The sequence below is a fragment of the Callithrix jacchus genome, chromosome 5 (assembly GCF_049354715.1).
Source record: "Callithrix jacchus isolate 240 chromosome 5, calJac240_pri, whole genome shotgun sequence".
Classification (NCBI taxonomy): Eukaryota; Metazoa; Chordata; class Mammalia; order Primates; family Cebidae; genus Callithrix; species Callithrix jacchus.
Genome location: NC_133506.1, coordinates 116,886,770 through 116,906,478, shown reverse-complemented (window position 1 = coordinate 116,906,478; position 19,709 = coordinate 116,886,770). Strand labels below are relative to the sequence as shown.

The window sequence follows — 19,709 nt, the reverse complement described above, 5'->3', positions numbered from 1 at the left end:
AGGTCTGAGGTTCAGCGAAGGGTCAGGAGTCCATCACACACTGTTGTCTGCTCCTGGGATGGCTGTTGGGAGGCCCTGGAGGCATGTGTGCCGGGCTGCAGGGATTGGGAGAACTCAATCCCTGGCTCCACCCCCAAATCTGTGCATCGGGTCTCCCTTTCCCCAGCTAACAGGTGGTGGCCTGATCACTCTGGGGAAGGAAATTCAGAATCCAGGTCAGAGACCAGCCTGTGGAGTCTTAAAGACCCCTCTCTGTGGCCAGGTGGTGAGCTCGGGGATAAATGAAGAGCAGAGGTTAAAGCACAGTCAGTGCTGTGTGCTCACTGCACACTGTTTTCACTTTGTTCTAAAAGGATTTGGGGTGGGTGATTGGCACAGCTCATTTCTCAATCTGAGGTCCGCTTTCCCTCCTCACCATCCAAATGCACAAACTCAGCTCCCCGCAAATGCCAAGGCATTTCCAATTTCCCTCTCAGTCAGAGCAAAGCAGAATAAGCAGTATAAACCCACTGGCTGGGTGCGGTGGCTCGCTAATCCCAGCACTTTAGGAGGTCAAGGCAAGTGGATTGCTTGAGCCCAGGAGTTCAAAATCAGCCTGGGAAACATGGTGAAACCTGGTCTCTATAAAAAATACAAAAATTAGGCCGGGCGCGGTGGCTCACGCCTGTAATCTGAGCACTTTGGGAGGCCAAGGCGGGTGGATCACAAGGTCAAGGGATCGAGACCATCCTGGTCAACATGGTGAAACCCCGTCTCTACTAAAAATACAAAAAATTAGCTGGGCATGGTGGCACATGCCTGTAATCCCAGCTACTCAGGAGGCTGAGGCAGGAGAATTGCCTGAACCCAGGAGGCGGAGATTGCAGTGAGCCGAGATCACGCCATTGCACTCCAGCCTGGGTAACAAGAGTGAAACTCCGTCTCAAAAAAAAAAAACCAAAAATTAGCCGGCTATAGTGGCACCTGCCTGTAGTCCCGAATACTTAGGGAGCTCAGGCAGGAGGATCACTGGAGCCCAGGAAGTCATTGTTGCAGTGAGCTACATTCACACCACTGCACTCCAGCCTGGGCAGCAAAGTGGGACCCTGTCTCAGAAAAAAAAAAAAATCCACAAAACCACCACCACCACAAAAAACCCACTGCAGAGCGCCCCAAGCCATCTAACTGAGGGCTACTCTACTGGACCTGTAATTTACGACAACCATTTACTTCCCTCGCATTGGGGGAAGGTGTCACTGGCAGTCGGCGGGAAGGCCCGTAACTCTCCATAAGTAGCGGCACCAAAACACAGAACAGTGAACTGCCCTCCACGTACCCTCACCACCTGCAAGCCCACCCATGACAAACCTCACCGGCTACCACGGAGGTTCCCTTCGGGTTGGGGATGGATCTGGAACACAGCACAAAGTGTTTTCTGAAAACAAAGCATTTTCTGCCTTACTGGAGATTCTGTCTCAGCTGGCAATGTGAACATGTGCACACGAAAACTGCTAGAATGCTCTGTTCTGATCCCACGGCTCCCACAAACAAAAAAACCAACCCACGGCTGAGCCAGAAGGTCTGGGTGTCATTTATTGACAGCAGTTTACACACATTTGTTTCCTTCCCAGCACAGGCACAGAGCCCTTGAGAAGGGCAGTCTCTGAATGGGGGAGCCAGGAACGCAGTCGGACATGTCTTTGGCAGGCATGTTCAGCCCCAACAGGATGCAATCCTTCAAGTTGGAATTCCACTGGGTATTTGAGAGGGACCAAGGTAGGGGGTAGGGAGGAAGTCTTCGACAGGACTCATCTCGGTCCAGGCCTCTTCTCTCACTATCCAAGTCCATCCAAGTTATAGGACCCTAGGGGGCAACAATCAGGCCCACCCACCTCAAGAGGGGCAGATTCTTCAATCTGTGCCCAGTTCACACACACCTGCTTCCGCTGGTCACATAGTTAAAGAGAATCAGCCTTACGGTAAGAGACAGATGGCTTCCTCTCTGCCCCTCCCCAGCACCTCTCTTCAGCGGCATCTGCGCAGGAACTGCTGGGAAGATGGAGGCCTGCCTTCTCAGTTCAGCCACGTGCCCTCATTCGCAAATCTTGCAGCATCAGTGACAGGATGGAGGCCACCTGTGGACCCCGGCAGACACCTGTGCTCCCCAGTCCATCACGCACTGCCCTACCTGTGTGCTGTCAAATGCTGGTGCCCAGGCCAGAGCTCCAGCAGGCCCCGAATTGGGACCTAAAGCCAGTTTGCATAGGCACTTGGCAATTTTTGGTAGGGAGGTGGATAAAAAAGTAGATGGACGTGAGAAGAAGGAAAGTGTTTCATCTGATAGACTAATTAGAGATCTGAAGTGATTTTACCTTTATTTCCTTCACTTTAAGCCAATCATGAAATTTCACAGTGATTTCTGGGGTGGGGGCAGAAGGAAGGCGGTGTCAAAAATCACTGGGGCTGTGGCCCAGTCGGCCCATGGAGGTGCAGGAAGGGTGGGCCCTCACTGGGGCAGCTGGAGGAGCACGGACTGCCCCGCCGGCAGGTAGGTGATGTTCCGAGAGCGTGACAGCTGGTACGCGATGTCCTCCGCAGCTTCCAGCTTGCGCAGCTCAATCAGGCCGTCCCCTGCGGTGGCCAGTGAGTTGGCAATCAACTCAGCTGCCTTGGAGTCGCCCTCAGCAGAGATGATGGCCGCCTTTTTCTGCTGCTCAGCCTAAAAGAATGGAGATGGAGAGAGACTAAGATCAACCCTCAGGAAATTGCATTATCAGGCTACCACCCAAAAAGGACATTCACCAGAAAGCCGCCTTCCCAGGCTCCTGAAGGAACTAGGGGAGTTTACTTCCTCCTGATGGCGGGCGGGTGAGCACACTGCCCACCCAGTCCTCCTCTTTCCTTTCATGTTTACTCAACACAGAAGGGGAGGGTTACATTTCTGTTGGCTGCATGAATATTTATTTATTCATTTATTTCTTTTGAGACAGTCTTGCTGTTGCCCAGGCTGGAGTGCAATGGCGCAATCTCGGCTCACCGCAACCTCCACCTCCTGGGTTCAAGCCATTCTCCTGCCTCAGCTTCTGGAATAGCTGAGATTACAGGCGCACACCACCATGCCCGGCTAATTTTTGTATTTTTAATAGACGGGGTTTCACCATGTTGGCCAGGATGGTCTTGATCTCTTGACCTTGTGATCTGCCCGCCTTGGCCTCCCAAAGTGCTGGGATTACAGATGTGAGCCACCATGCCCTGCATGAATATTTGCCTTATTTCAAAGTCCTCATTAATATTAATTGTAATCTAGTTTAACCACCCTACTCTGGGCCAGGAGGATCCAAGAACGAAGAAAAAGAAAGGTGGAATCAATTCTCAAGGCTCATCTTTCCCTCAAGTCCCAAGTCTAAAGGGCTTCATCAAGGCCAGGACTGGGCCAGGTGTGGTGACTCATGCCTGTAATCCCGGCACTTTGAGAGGCAGAGGCAAGAGAATCACTTGAGCCCAGGAGGTCAAGGCTGAAGTGAGCTGTGATTATGCCATTGCACTCTAGCCTGGGCCACAGAGGGAGATGCTGTCTCAGCCCAACCAACCAACTTCAGGATGGTGAAGAAAGAGCAGCACACACTAGTGACTTCCTAGAGCTGCTTGTGAGATAGGCTGGCTCCTGCCCAGAACCCAGGCATTCAGAGTGAGATCTCCTAGACTTGCCCTATCAATATCACTAGGAAGACAGCTCTCTGCAATGCAGGGCCTTCAGGAGTGTGAGGAGAAGACAGTATTGAGTCTCTCTGAAATTTCGTATGATTTTGAAATGGCTGGGCCCCACGTCTGTTTGCTCAGCACATTTACTGCATACCTATCGCCAAGCACTGTGCTAGACTTACTAAAATCTCTGAAGTTATAGGAGACACAAAGCGACACAAGTCCCTGCCCACACAGAGTTTTCATTCTCCAAAATTAAATCTATCCCTCTTTTCCCCTTTTATTTCTTGCTGAACCCATCTCCCCCCGAATGAGGGACACTGGTGGTGGGAAGAGGGAGAACAAGAAATAAACATGTCTTTGCAAATACCAGAGAGACCAGGCTGCTAAGCAAATACACTGTGTCCCATCACAATCTTTGACACATCTGGATGGATTTAGCACCAGAAAAAAAATCTAGTGACGAAAGCACATCTGGTGCAACGTTTGATCTTTTTTGCTGTCAGCTTTCACTATGTAACTACGGTTAAAAATGACTTCTCAGTGAAGCTGAAAATACTCCAGGAGAAACATTTTTATTTGTAAGAGAGTGTTTTTGATCTCAGAGAAGTGGAAGAAGAATTATCTTTCAGTGATTTAGGAACAGAACTCCACATATCCTGGACTAGCCCCTGAAGACTCTGGAACCAATTGCAAAAGTACAATCCCTTCAAGCCCCTTCCGATGATCCCGGAAGAAGGGATGACAGATGATGAATTTCCAGGCCACCCAGCAGATGGGGAAGCTGAGTGCAGGAGAAAGGGGAAGGAGAGGCTCCTGCCATCTGGTTGAATGCTCACCTTTTCCACCACAAATCTGGCTCTCTCTGCTTCCTGCTGAGCCACCTGTTTGGCTTCCACTGCTTCTGTGAACTCCTTCCCGAAGGTCAGATGTGTCTAAGGGGAGAGAGGAGCACAAGATGAGGCAGTGTGATTGCTTAGACAGCGCTGCTGGGAGGCCTCTACAGCCGCTGGAACGAAGAGGCCGGCAATGGCTCTAGCAGCTGGAGGCATCCGTGAGGCCAGAATGCTCTTCCACCTCCGTATCTGCATCCAAACTGAGTTTACACCCAGAGTCTCTGGCTGCTTAAACCGCTCCTGTACCTTACTCCGTCTCGCACAGTACAGCGACCTCATATCGCAAATGGCAACTGGGGCTTCTGATGGGGCCCACAGGCACCAGAAGGTATCCACTCCAACGACCACCTCCCCAGAGGAGAACTGTGGGTTCTAAGAACCCCACCACTGACTAGAGCTCTTCCAAGGGCCTTTGATGCCTGGTTCAAAGCCCAAGGAAGGCCAGATGGAAAACGGGGCCCCTGAAAGTGAGGGAGGCAGCGAGTTTCCAGGGATCCAAGAGCCTGATGCTCTCTGCTTATGGGTTAACCAGTCCACTTCTTCCCATAGCAGCTCCACCGCTGAACAGGAAGAGGACGAGGGACGGTGGAACACAAATCGTGGTATTCCCAATGTGTGAGTGGTTCTGTTAAAGGGTTTAAAGGAAAGAGAAAGCAGGTAAAGTCATTGGTCGGGGTGAGGGTTTAGAAGTCCGATGATCCCTAGACCTTTCCTAATCACGTCAGGTCTGATGGGACTGTCTCTAGATAGCACAAGCAATGGGAACAGACCCCAGAATTCCTAACGCCCAGCCTAGAGCAATTTACTTATTCATCCTAATTTTTATGAAAAAGAATAAGGAGAAGGAGAGGCTTGGTTTCACCATCAACTTCTAGTTGTTTCATTTCCTCCACTCTCCCAACCTCTGCTTTTTTGAAAAGCAGCCCCAAAACTTCTCCTAAAGAGCAAATCCTGGTCTCACCATCTTCCAGGATTTTTAACCCCCTAACTCTAACTGCAGCTGTTGTCTGTCACCTGATCCATTTCTAGTCTCTTTTTTTTTGAGACGGAGTTTCGCTGTTGTTACTCAGACTGGAGTGCAGTGGCATGATCTCTGCTCACCGTAACCTCCGCCTCCTGGGTTCAGGCAATTCTCCTGCCTCAGCCTCCTGAGTAGCTGGGACTACAGGAGTGCACCACCATGCCCAGCTAATTTTTGTATTTTTAGTAGAGACGGGGTTTCACCTTGTTGACCAGGATGGTCTCGATCTCTTGACCTTGTGATCCACCCGCCTCAGCCTCCCAAAGTGCTGGGATTATAGGCGTGAGCCACCGCGCCCGGCCCATTTCTAGTCTCTTATTCAAAGTTTGGGTAAGAAAATCTGATCCTGAGAAATGAAAAATGCAATGTATAAATAAGGAATAAAATTGATTTCTAAAAGGGCCAGCTGAGGGCAGCAAATTCCCCATGAAACCTAATTTTCTTCTCACACCTCTTAGATAGGGTTTCCTGTGGTCAGCCCACATTTCCCCAGAATGGAGTATGTGGTTGAAGTCTAGTAAAATGCCAACTTTTCCCTTAGGTTTTTACTCAGTGTTTTCTCACAGCCAAGGTGTTCAGGTTAAGTGGGGAGGGCCTGCAGAACTGCTGCAGCCTGGCATCTTGCCAGCAGAGGGAGCCCCAAGGCCCTGGGAATTCCAACAGCCAGAGCAAGGTGGAGCAGTGCCCCTGGGTTAGCACTGGGTGTTGTGGAGGGGCTGTTTAAACAGCTGCACAGATGCTGGGGGAAGCGGTGCCTTTCCCTAGTGATGCACAGGAGAACCGAACAGGAAACACTTTACCTCACTGCCCGAACAAATCACTCCAAATGATTTTTCCCAGAGAATCTAGAAACACGACCCCTTCCCCTCACCCTCCTCAACCTGAAACGCTATCCTGCCTGTATTGCTTGCCGACTGAGTTATGACATTCAATGTCATATAAACACACAAGCAATAGTGTCTCCAGAGGATAGATTATGCCTCAGAGATGTCCCCTGCCCCCCATTACCAGGCCTAGGGAATCGAACCTTTCGTTTACACTCTATCACCTTTCATTGGGATTCCCAGAACTTACTTCACTGAGCTTCAGACCTTAGGTGTTTGGAGATTCCTAGGGGTCAGGCTGGGAGGTCTGTGCTGGGGAGAAAGACGACCCGAGCTGTTCTCTGGTCTCTACTAGGCAGTTTCTGCCTGTGCCAACAGGGTTAACAAGGCATCACTTTCTGGGTAACACAGTTTGGAGAAGGTAAAACATTTAGTGGTTAGGGACTATCTGGATACAACCAGAGGTCATAAGGAAGATGTGTGTGGCTGGGGGAAGGTAAAAGAACCCTGGGCCGAGAAACCCATGGAGCCTGCCTCACCTCAACATGTTTCTGTGTTTTCAAGTCTCACATATGGGAGAGGGGAAGAGGGACCTAATACCATCTACCCAGAAACGGAGCCAGGCGCCTATACAAGAACTGCTGCCCCTTCCCCTCAGTCTCCTGAAGGATCTTACCAAGGACACATCGTCCAGGATGAGCCCAAAGGTGGCTGCTCGTTCCGTAAGGTCATCGCTCACCTGCCTGGAGACCAGCTCTCTCTGGGTGATTAGCTCTCCAGCATCAAAGCGAGCCTGGTTTCAAAGGGAGGAGCAGAAAGACAGGTCGGGTTAATGAGGAAGCAGAAAAGGAACCAGGAAACTGGCAGCCACATCCCAACCAACTGACTGCCAAGCACTTCCTGCCACCTGGCAACCTTGTTCACTCACCACCACTGACTTGAGGATCTCGGTGGTTATGGACGGCAGCACCCGCTCATCATAGTCCTCTCCGATGCTGGTGAAGATGCGAGGCAGCTGGCTAGCAACAGGCCGGAAGAGGATGCGCAGTGTGATGTTGACATTCTGTAAATCTGAAGGTAGGGACAAACATTGGAGGTAAAAATAAAAACCACTGTGGGAATATAAGTGGGATTTTTTTTTTTTTTTTTGAGACGGAGTTTTGCTCTTGTTGCCCAGGCAGGACTGCAATGGCACGATATCAGCTCACTGCAACCTCCGCCTCCCAGGTTCAATTGATTCTCCTGCCTCAGCCTCCCGAGTAGCTGGGATTACAGACGCCCACCACCATGCCTAGCTAATTTTGTATTTTTAGTAGAGATAGAGATGCGGTGTCATCACGTTAGGTTGGTCTCGAACTCCTGACCTCAGGTGATCCGCCTGCTTTGGCCTCCCAAAGTGCTGGGATTACAGGTGTGAGCCACCACCGTGCTCAGCTACAATTTTTATTTAATGTATTTTGAGACAGGGTCACATGTTACCCAGGTTGATGCGCAATGGTGAGATCACGGCTCACTGTAGCTACCTTGACCTCCTGGGCTCAATCGATTCTCCCCCCTACACCTTCCAAGTAGCTGGGACTACACAGGCACATGCCACCATGCCCAGCTAATCTTTGTAGTTTTTGTAGATACATGGTTTCGCCATGTTTCCCAGGCTGGTCTCAAACTTTTGGGCTCAAGTGATCCACCTGCTTCGGCCTCCCAGAATGCTAGAATTACAGGTGTGAGCCATTATACCTGGCAATTTTTATTTTTAGAGAGAATGTCTTGCTATGTGGCCCAGGCTAGATTCAAGCTCCTGGGCTTAAACATTTCTCCTGCCTCAGCCTCGAGTAGCTGACACGCACCACTGTGCCTGGCTGCAAATTTGCTACAATTTATAAGCAAATTTGCTGATTATAAGATCCTAGAGGGCAAGGAGCAGGTATGCCTGGTTTCCTTGGCAGAGAGCCCAGTAAAGCATCACAAACAGACTATAACTTCTTAGAGGCTTCAGTGATACCAGCTTTTTGGTATACCCTGAGTGCTCTCAGATATACGTAATTCAGATTATGTGTCTAATAGGCGCCACGCACTGTTTGCAACCCTGAACATTTTAAAACAACAGACAGGCCAATGCTAAGAATTGCAGGGTGAGGCCGTTCCAAGGTCTGGTGATTGTGCCCAAGTCAGGAGTCAGCCTTGGAGAGGTCAGTTTGGGTCTGGTAGAAATGGTGTTAGACTAGCAGTCCAAAGATCTGGGGCTATTTACTAATGGTGTGGCCCCTCCAAGCCTTGGCCAACCTGAGCTTACTTCCTTGTATATGAGAATAGGGACAATTTCATCTTCTTTCCAGGCCTTGTGGAAACGCTGGGGAAAACTGAAGGAGGAAACATACACAAAAGCACTCTGTCAACTGTGTAACACATAAAAGGGTTAACAGACCCATCGATGGTTTGCCTCTCAATTCCTGGGCCGGTTAAAGGACTCAAGGAGAGAATTATACCTTTCCCTGGACAAGTCAGGCCTGCTCGGGGCTAAAGCACTGTCACAGACATCAACAATAAGGACCAAGCGCCCAGGGGATAGGGTCCTGAACTGAGCACCAGGAGAGGTAGGAAAGGTATTAATACCTACAACTCCCTGATTTCCAGAAGCTCCTATCAATAGTTTTAGAAATAGGGACATAATGTATCCTGAAAACCACTGCAAAACAGTACAGAAAGAACTCCCAAAGAGGTGGGAAGTTTAGAAGTAGGCTTTTTTTTTTGAGATGGAGTTTCGCTCTTGTTACTCAGGCTGGAGTGCAATGGTGCAATCTCGGCTCACCACAACCTCCGCCTCCTGGGTTCAGGGAATTCTCCTGCCTCAGCCTCCTGAGTAGCTGGGATTACAGGCACACGCCACCATGCCCAGCTAATTTTTTGTATTTTTAGCAGAGACGGAGTTTCACCATGTTGACCAGGATGGTCTCTATCTCTTGACCTTGTGATCCACCCGCCTCGGCCTCCCAAAGTGCTGGGATTATAGGCTTGAGCCATCGCGCCTGGCCTAGAAGTAGGCTTTTAAGTTAAATTTTATGTTTCTTCATTACCTCCCACCCACCTTTCATTTCCTTTTTTGTAGTAGGCAAGCCCTTTAGGCTGCTGCTTCTCCCTGGCCAGGACGTACAGATTTCTGAATTTCTCCTTCCCCCTCTTCTCTGGCTGACACACTTTTCCCTCTGCAAGTCCCAGCTCAGATGTCAGTACCTGGGGGAGCTGGCTGCTCTCTTCTGTGCTTCCCTACACCCTGGATGACCTTGGCTCGGGTTCTACCCACTCTCCACTGTAATTGCTTGTTCACAAGTCTATCTTCCTAGTAGACTGAGCTCCTCAAAAATTCCTTCTCATCTACCTCTGAACCACCGCCACCCTCCAGCCCAGCACCAAGCCTGGCACCATCACAGTAAGTCAACATCTGCTGAAAAGCAGCACCGAGGGTGAGTGTCAAAGTCAACTGACCAAGATCCACGTGCCTCTCTCCTGTGTGTGAGGAAATACTGCTGAACCGCACCTGCGATTCTATTCTGCCTGTACACCTCTATGGGTAGGACGAGGGAGAACGGTGATGGCAAATCATCCCAGGATCCTACTGGAAATGCAGTGGAGTGTTACAGACACCGGGAGACTGCTCCTGGGAGTGTGGGCCTCCACCTGAGATGACAGCACGACCCCGCGCTGCTGGACTGCAGGCTACAGAAGGCAAGGTAAAGGGCGAGTCAGCCACAAAGGCAAACATAAGGCTAGAGATTGGTTTCTGTAGTCATTCTGGGGAACTGTAGCTACTTGGCAGGGGGGTTAGGGGATGAGGTCAGCTGAGGGAGCAAAACACATTTAGATTTCTTAAAACATAAATCATGATGTAACTGTTTGTTTATTTTTGAGACAGGGTCGCACTCTATGGCCCAGGCTAGAGTGCAGTGCTGTGAACTTGGCTCACTGCAGCCTTGACCTCCTGTGCTCAAGCAATTTTCCCATCGCAGCTTCCTGAGTAGCTGATACTGTAGGCGCATGCCACTATGCCTGGCATTTTTTTTTTTTTTGAGACAGGGTCTTGCTGTCGCCCAGGCTAGAGAGCAGTGTCACCATCTCAGCTCACTGCAACCTCTGCCTCCTGCGTTTAAGCGATTCTCCTGCCTCAGCCTCCCATGTAGTTGGGATTCTAGGCAACCGTCACCATGCCCAGCTAATTTTTGTATTTTTAATAGAGACAGGGGTTCACCATGTTGGCCAGGCTGGTCTCAAACTCCTGACCTCATGATCCACCTGCCTCGGCCTCCCAAAGTGCTGGGATTACAGGCATGAGCCACTGTGCCCAGCTTTTTTTTTTTTTGGTAGAGGCTGGGTCTCACTATGTTGCCCAGGCTGGTCTCAAACTTCTGGGCTCAAGCTATCTTTTGCCCTGGCCTCCCAAAGTGCTGGGATTATAGGCCTGCACCTGACCTAGATGACCACACAATTCTTTTTTAATTTTTTTGAGACGGTCTTGCTCTGTTACCCAGCCTGAAGAGCAGTGGCGTGATCCAGGCTCACTGCAACCTCCACCTCCTGTGCTCAAGTGATCCTCCCACCTCAGCCTCCCTAGTAGCTGGAAAGGAGGCACAAGACACCACACCTGGTTTTTTTTTTTTTTTTTTTTTTTTTTTGAGATAGAGTCTTAATTTGTCACCCAGGCTACAGTGCAGTGGTGAAATCTCGGCTCACTGTAACCTCTGCCTCAGCCTCCCAAGCAGGTGGGATTAGACACATGCTATCATGCCTGGCTTTTTATATTTTTAGTAGAGAGGGGGTTTCACCATATTGACCAGGCTGATCTCGAACTCCTGGCCTCAAATGATCTGCCTGTCTCGGCCTCCCAAAGTGCTGGGATTACAGGTGCGAGCCACTGCACCTGGCCTAGTTTTTGTATTTTTTATAGAGATGGGGTCTCACTATGTTGCCCAGGCTGGTCTCGACTCGTGAGCTCAAGCGATCCTCCCACCTCAGCCTCCCAAAGTGCTGGAATTATCAAGTGTGAGATACCACGCCCAGCCTCTATGTAACTCTTATTTATTTATTTATTTGACTCTCACTCTGTCACCCAGGCTGGAGTGCAGTGGTGTGATCTCGGCTCACTGCAACTTCTGCCTCCTGGATTCAAGCAATTCTCCTGCTTCCACCTTGAGTAACTGGGATTAAAGGCGTGCGCTACCACACCTGGCTAATTTTTGTATTTTTAGCAGAGACAGGGTTTCACCATGATGGCCAGGCTGGTCTCAAACTCCTAATCTCAAGTAATCAACCCTCCTCGACCTCCCAAAATGCTGGGATTACAGGTGTGAGCCACCGCGCCCAGCCAGCCTCGATGTAACTCTTAAGATACGCCTTTGTATATTTCTCTAAATTTGTACTGCTGTGTGTGGACCTTAAGTGAGTATTATTATTATTTTTTTTTTTTGAGACGGAGTCTTGCTCTTTCACCCAGGCTGGAGTGAAGTGGCATGATCTCAGCTCACTGCAACCTTTGCCCCCAGGATTCAAGCAATTCTCCTGCCTCAGCCTCCTGAGTAGCTGGGATTACAGGCGCCCACTACCATGCCCAGCTAATTTTTGTATTTTTAGGAGAGATGGGGTTTCACCATGTTGGCCAGGCTGGTCTCGAACTCCTGACCTCAGGCAATCCCCGGCCTCCCAAAGTGCTAGGATTACGTGGCTATTTCTAAGAATCCATATCAAGCTCTCCAGGGCAAATAGTCTAGTCAATTCCTATGATGTGCAGTCCAAAGCCTTTTGGATCCTGGTAACCCACAGATGCTCCTGGGACACAAAAGAGCAGAGCACCTCTTCCACACTCCCTATTTTACCTGAACCACAAGCAAGACTCACCTTTGCTACCAGTGATGACTGGCACATTACGTGGCCGAGAACGGCAGTCAAAGATAATTGGTTTCTGTACCCATGGGATGAGAAAGTGAGTCCCTTCCCCTACCACAATGTCCTGTACTCCACGGAATCGGTCAAAGATGACAGCTCTGTGCCCAGCATCCACTAGGAAGAAAGGATAATGACATGTCAGAAAAATCCTCGCATCCTTTAAACAAAAGGATCATGTCTTTGAAAGAGCCCTGGTGCTTTCTGTTCACTTAAGTATCCCCTCTTCTCTCTGCCTTCCCCATCTCCTGGTCTCTAGACACTTCTAAATAGCTACAAAACTAACAATCACTTTCTGTTTCACATCTCTCCAAGAACTGGTAATAGGATCTGTTCCCTAACATCCTTTCTCCTCGAGGGAACTGGCTGTTGATTTTCTGAATGACCATTCTATCCCTGAACACCCACCAACGTATTTCCAGGAATCATCTACCCAAACTCCTAAGACTCAATGAGGTCTTCCCAGTTACCACATGTCCATCGGGCTCCAATTTAACGTAGTGCTCGCAGAAGCAGCACCCTCATTATGGGAATTCTACATTTAGAAGGTCCTCTTTCTTCCTAATAGCAGTTTCTGTAAAGCTTCAATGGGTTATAGAACTATCTTGGTACAGAGAGAAATTTAGTGATAGCAATTACTGTCTAGTTGCAGGTGTGGCCAAAAGGATCATAGTACTGCTAAGATGTGTCATATAAGCCAAGCAGGCTTTTCTTTTTTTTTTTTTTTGAGACAGAGTTTCACTCTTGTTACCCAGGCCGGAATGCAATGGCGCGATCTCGGCTCACCACAACCTCCGCCTCCTGGGTTCAGGCAATTCTCCTGCCTCAGCCTCCTGAGTAGCTGGGATTACAGGCACGCGCCACCATGCCCAGCTAATTTTTATGTATTTTTAGTAGAGACGGGGTTTCACCATGTTGACCAGGATGGTCTCGATCTCTTGACCTCGTGATCCACCCGCCTCGGCCTCCCAAAGTGCTGGGATTACAGGCATGAGCAGGCTTTTCTAATCAGCTGCCTCTCCGAACTTTATCCTTGGTCCAAATATCTTCACTCTGAAAGTAAAGCTCCTCACACACCAGACGGGCCAATCTACTGCTGCTCTGTGGCATGTGAAAGTGGCAGATTGTCAGAGTTAAGGGAGTCCTATAGATAAAGTCAAGTCAAATCCATTGCTTGACCAATGAGGAAGCTTCCACAATAAAGTGGAAGAAAAGCCAGCTTAACCCCTCTCCTGTACTGTTAAAAGCTGGGCAGTGCATCCCAAAGACATTTCCTCTGAAACTACCCAAAGTCAGCAGAGCAAAAGCCCCTGCTCATGACAAGGTCACCCAACCCGAACAGATCTACAGCCTTTGCTGTTATTCCACATGTAAGCAGAGGAGAACAAATGGGATCTCCATTTCAGATAGTCAGGAAAATCCAGACACTATGCAGCAGCATTTGGGAGGTGTGGCATCACTTCACGTTGACAGGAGCCACTGGACACATCCAACAAGGAAGTGGGCTGGGAGGCTCTTTTTGAATAAAGGCCCTGAGAAGACCTATGACTGCAAGCAAGGTAAGGGGCTTGGTAACAATGCAGTCCTATGTTATGGGATGGCAGGAAGTGAGCCCTCATGGCCACAAACACATTCACAGACAGCAGCTACCATCAGGGGTGTCACATGTGCTATGCAGACCAACAGAAATCTCCCAGAAAAGCGCAGTCACCCAGTGCCCCTCCATGCCTTACCATTATATAAGGCCGAGTTTACCACGCCTCCTGCAACAGCTAAGGCCAGGCCAAACTTGCCAATGGACTCAAACACTTTGGCAGCCATGTTTTCTTCTGCTGGACCCTCTCACACCTAAGGGGATAAAAACAAAATAAACAAAATCGAACTTGATGCCAAATCCTCAGAGAAAGCCCTCTCTGACACAAATAGTCACTTTTCAATCTAGCTATTTCCCCATTCCTGAAAGTGCTAAATCATCCATTGAAGGATACCTAATAAATAATGCTCTTGAGCTTGGAAAGTGTATTATTAATTCTTCTGCTTTTTTCCTTTTCAGTTTCTTTTCTTTTTTTTTTTTTGAGACAGGGTCTTGCTCTGTCACCCAGGCTGGAGTTCAGTGACTCCTCAGCTCACTAAAGCCTGAACCTCCCTGACTCAATCGATCTCACCTCAGCCTCCCAAGTAGCTGGGACCACAGAAGTGTGCCACCATGCCCGGCTAGTTCTGTTCATTTTTGCAGAATGGGGTCTTGCTATGTTGCCCCAGTTGGTCTCGAACTCCTGGGTTCAACTGATCTTCCTGCCTCGGCCTCCTAAGTGTAGGGATTACAAGTGTGAGCCACCATGCCTGGCTGTTTTCTTTTTTTCTTTCTCAATCATTTAAAGTAAGGTGTCTGGGACACTTGGTTCAGTAATGAAAACAAGGCAAGGGCTTGAAATCCATAGAGAACTTAGAACCATACTAAACCACCCTCTCATTTCCTGGACAAGTGGGCCCCCAAAAAGGGGCTCTGTGGCTGGATTGGTGCAATTATGGTTTGAAAAAATAACAAAAAATGTGCTATATGTTGATGCCAACAAAAAAAGTAACAGTAAGAGCTAACACTTAGGTCGTCTAATAAAAGCAATTTATTTACTCCTCACAATTACCCTATGAAGAATATAATTACAGAGGAAACAGAGGCACACAGAGAGGTTACATGAGAAGCCAAGATCGCATAGTTATTAAGTTAGTTATTAAGTGGTAGAACCAGAATTAGAACCCAGAGGTCTAATGCTAGCAAACACAGCTTAACTCCTCATCATACTGCTTCTCAACATCGTGTATTAAGAATGACCTGTTTCTTATGAAAGCAGGAGCTGGAAGACATCCTGGGGCCAATATAATTGAAGAACCTATTTGGGAAAAAGGCTCTAACCAGCTGTACAGTGGCAGTGAGCTCTGGAAGAACTGGGAGGGTGGGGCTGAGGCGGGATGGGCCTGAGCACAGCTGACCTAACTAGAAATCACTCCAGCATCTAACTTTGTAATGCTCCGCCCCGCCGTCGTTGCCCGCTCCAGTTTCAAATCCTCCCTCCCTATTTCCCAGACCTCAACTCCTGAGACTACCTTGATCTCGCCCCGTGCATTAAAATTCTCCTTCTCCGAGGCTGGGATACCCGGCCCTTTCCATTTCTAACAGCTTCTGGATTATTCCTCACCCTGCCCCCATGCACACCTCCCTTACTCTGAGCAATCCCTGGCTCGTCCCGGGCTCAGCTCCTTCTCACTTCCCTCACAAGGCGGACTCACGCACGCACTCTCCTCGCCCAAAGTGCACATCACGGAGCAGAGGAGGACTGCAGAGATGCCCAGAGACCGGCCTTTACCGACCCCTCCATTCTCACCTGCTTCCACTCTGACCTCCACATGAATTCCCCAACCACGCATACTGCGCGTGCGCCGCACAGGTCCTCTTCTGCCCCTCCCTCTTTCCAAGATCCACGCTTTCTATTGGTAAGGAAAGGCGCTGTGAGTTCTGGGAAGAGTGGCTTGGAACCTTACCCCGGTTCCGCGGCTCTTCGCAGATGAACTACAACTCCCAAAAGGCTATGCAGCAGCTGGCCCGCGGAGGAAAGCGTTTTCTCTTTGGTAATAACCGCGAGTCGAGTATGTTGCCGCAAAGCCTTTAGGGGGCTGTAGTTTCCTAGAGATAAATGCACGTGCCTGTGTTGCACGGAGGTTAAGACTGCCGGAAGGTGAGCCTTAGGACTCCGGGAAAGAGGAGGTGGGCGTTCAGCTGGTGCCAAAAATTAGCAGGCGCAAGTTTATAGCTGATGAAAGAATACAGGTGAAACTCTGGAGGAAGTCGTGATGAAAAAACGAAGGGCCATCTTCCTTCCGAAGCCCTGTCTGGAAATGTCCTCAGAGTTACAAGACATTGATTACCAGACCCGGAGAGAACCATCCGTGCTGGAAAACTGAGGCCAACAGATAGGAACGAATTCGTCTGGGGTCATGCACCGAGTGAGAAAAGGGGCTCTGCTTGGACTCCCTGGACTGATTTTAAAGAAACGTTTTATTTGGAAAAGTTGCAAGAATGGTGCAAAAGAACGCACGTTTATCTTTGGCTCAGGTTCATCTATTGTTAACAATTTGCTTCATTTGCTTTATTATTTGTTTCTTACCTCTCCCTTCTACCTCTCTGCTGCCCCACCGCAGTGTGCGTGTGCGGTTTTTTCCAATTTTATTTATTTATTTATTTGAGATAGAGTTTTGCTCTCGTTGCCCAGGCTGGAGTGCAATCGCACAATCTCGGCTCACTGCAACTTCCGCCTCCCGGGTTCAAGCGATTCTCCTGTCTCTGCCTCCTGAGTAGCTGGAATTACAGGCATGCACCACCACGCCTGGCTAATTTTTGGTAATTTGAGAGGGCTCACATGATCCTTCCACCTCAGCCTCCTTGCATCTGGCTGCACAGTGGTTCTAAACTTAAAAAATTATCTTAGGCCAGGTTGCAGTGGCTCATGCCTGTAATCCCAGCACTTTGGGAGGCCGAAGCGGGTGGATCGTTTTAGGTCAGGAGTTCGAGACCAGCCTGGCCAACATGGTGAAATCCTATCTCTACTAAAAATACAAAAATTAGACTGGCATGGTGGCTTGCGCCTGTAATACCAGCTATTCTGAAGGCCGAGGCAAGAGAATCACTTGAACCCTGGAGGTAGAGGTTGCAGTGAGTTAAGACCGTACCACTGCACTCTAGCCTGAGTGACAGAGCAGGACTCCATCTCAAAAAAAACAAAAAACTGCCAGGTATGGTAGCTTGTACCTGTGCTCCCAGCTACTGGGGAGGCTGAGGTGGGAGGATCACTTGACCCAGCAGGGGGAACTTGCAGTGAGCTGAGATTGCACCACCACACTCCAGCCTGGGCAACAGAGCAAGACTCTGTCTAAAAATAGACTCCGCCTAAAAATATATATATATTGACCGAGTGCGGTGGCTCACGCCTGTCATCCCAGCCCTTTGGGAGGCCAAGGCCAGCGGATCACCTGAGGTCGGGAGTTTGAGACCAGCCTGACTAACATAGAGAAACCCCATCTCTATTAAAACAAACACAAAATTAGCTGGGCGTGGTGGTGCATGCCTGTAATCCCAGCTACTCAGGAGGCTGAGGGAGGAGAATCACCTGAACTCGGGAGGCGGTGGTTGCAGGGAGCTGAGATGATGCCGTTGCACTCCAGCCTGGGCAACAAGAGTGAAACTCTGTCTCAAAAAAAAAAAAAAAAAAAAAAAAAAAAAAAAAAATATATATATATATATATATATATACACACACACACAATTTTATTTTGTATATACATAATTGTATATAGATATGGTGTACATGTGATATTTTGATACATGATACAATGTGTAATAATCAAATCAATATTTAGGATACCCATTACCTTAAATATTATTTCTTTGTGTCCAGAACATTTCAAATAAATCTTCTATTTGAAATCTACTATCTATCTAAATACACAGTAAATTACTGTTAACTCTAGTCATTCTAATGTGCCATCAAACACTAGAACTTATTCTATCTAACTGTATGTTTATTGTTGTTGTATTTTACACACTATGGCGACTTTTACTGCCCTCAAGAGAAACTCCAGGCCACCTGCTTCACCGACCCTCCTGTAGGACCAAAGGAAACACCCAGAGGGCAAAAGAAAAAGGAGGCTCAAACCAACAGGGAGCCAGCCCCACTGCAAGCCAGACTACAGCTAACTCGTGCCCTCCACGCTCAGGCGTGGCAGCCCTGGCCAGGCCAAGCAGGATGACAGTGAATGCATTCTGAACGTGTGGTAATCAGGTCTCCTGTGGCGTGCTGGGAGAGTGTGGACAGGGGCCGAGATGATGAGCTATGCGCTGTGGAAGGGAATAGGGGAAGCAGAAGGGCACGAACAGAAGTGCCAGAGGGAGAGGCCAGGCTCTCAGGAAGCAGCCGGCATGGGCCACGCGGGAGCCGGCTGCAGGCAGGGGAGCAGGGAGGCCCTCACTCCTCCTTCTTGTCAGTGGGACCATCTGCTGCAGCCTGCAGCTTTGTGTGCCCCTCCAGCAGGGTCGTACTCCTTGGTGAGGCCCTCAGACTGCTTCCACATGGCCAGAGCCTGGTTTTCAGCTTGCTCTAGTTTTTGCTTAGTGCTGGCCAGCTTTTCAGGTCAGCCTTCAGGCTCCTGTTCTCTCCCTCCAACTTCACCTCAGATGTCCAACTTGCCTCCGTCAATAGCAGCTCCCTTTTTTTTTTTTTTGAGATGGAGTTTCGCTCTTGTTGCCCAGTCTGCAGTGCAATGGCTCGATCTCTGCTCACTGCGACCTCTGCCTCCCAGGTTCAAGCAATTCTCCTGCCCTGAGCCTCCTGAGTAGCTGGGATTACAGGCATGTGCCACCAGGCCTGGCTAATTTTGTATTTTTAGTAGAGGTGGGGTTTCTCCATGTTGGTTAGGCTGGTCTCGAACTCCCAACTTCAGGTGATCTGACTGCCTCAGCCTCCCAAAGTGCTGGTATTACAGGTGTGAGCCACCATGCCTGGCCAGCAGCTCCCTTCTTGAGCTTGTCATTCTCCTCCCTGTACTTCTTGGCTGCCTCACTAGCACTCTGCCTCACTGCTTTTTAAAGGCTTCTTCGGAGTCCAGCCTGCTGCGAGATAGTGTCTAAGCAAGAAATACAGCAGCAAGGAAAAGCCAGCAATGTAGAGATTCCTCTGGGCATGGAAAAGCTTCATGTGGAGTGTTCCATGGCCCAGAATTTGAGGTTCACCTCCTCAGTCACATGATCATACTTCCAAATCTCATGGGCAGCGTCGATGACCAGCAGCACAAGAATGACAATGAAAACCACAAAGAACGTGTTGCCACAGGACACTACCAACTCTGCCAGCCAGGACTTGAACATCATCTGCCATCTTTTGTGAAAAATGAAGGGAATGCAGAGAAGGAACACAACGAAGACCTCCGCATAGAGGAAGGTGGCAACTGCAGTCCACTGCAGACCCAGCCTGTGGCTAGAAGGTTTCCCACAGGGAGACAGGAGCTTGTTTTCGAGTTTCCCACAGTCAGCCCTAACTGTTTTTACATATTAGCCAACCTCCCCTGCTTCCCAGCCTCTGGTAACTATCATTCTAGTTTTCACCTCCATAAGATCAACTCTTTTAGCCCCCACATAGGAATAAGAACATGAGGGCTGGGCGTGGTGCTCACGTCTGTAATCCCAGCACTTTGGGAGGCCAAGGCCAGAGGATTGCTTTAGCCTAGGAGTTTGAGACTAGCCTGGGCCACAAAGTGAGACCCCATCTCTACAAAACAAAAAGTAGCTGGGTGTGGTGGTATGTACCT

General features: G+C 49.2%; 1 protein-coding gene across 2 annotated transcripts; it reads right to left on the bottom strand.

Moving 5' to 3' along the window:
- Positions 1-1,547: 1,547 nt before the first annotated feature.
- PHB1 (prohibitin 1) lies at positions 1,548-15,782 on the bottom strand. Of its 2 annotated transcripts, none has more exons than XM_008997399.4 (7): positions 15,577-15,782; positions 14,087-14,201; positions 12,309-12,470; positions 7,351-7,493; positions 7,099-7,215; positions 4,521-4,616; positions 1,548-2,698 (listed from the first exon to the last, which is right to left on the bottom strand). In XM_008997399.4, the coding sequence occupies exons 2-7, from the start codon at positions 14,172-14,174 to the stop codon at positions 2,486-2,488; spliced, it is 819 nt and encodes a 272-aa protein (XP_008995647.1). In that variant the 5' UTR covers positions 14,175-14,201; positions 15,577-15,782; the 3' UTR covers positions 1,548-2,485. The 2 variants fall into 2 exon arrangements, with proteins under 2 accessions (XP_008995647.1, XP_002748500.1); XM_002748454.7 differs by having other exon boundaries at positions 15,737-15,782.
- Positions 15,783-19,709: the final 3,927 nt, after the last annotated feature.

Coding starts and splice junctions, on each gene's coding strand:
- PHB1 (XM_008997399.4), bottom strand. CDS start 14,174: ATGGCTGCCAAAGTGTTTGAGTCCATTGGCAAGTTTGGCCTGGCCTTA. Junction 12,471..14,086: donor AAACTCGGCCTTATATAATG/GTAAGGCATGGA, acceptor CTTTCTTCCTAG/TGGATGCTGGGCACAGAGCT. Junction 7,494..12,308: donor AGTCATCACTGGTAGCAAAG/GTGAGTCTTGCT, acceptor CCCTACCTTCAG/ATTTACAGAATGTCAACATC.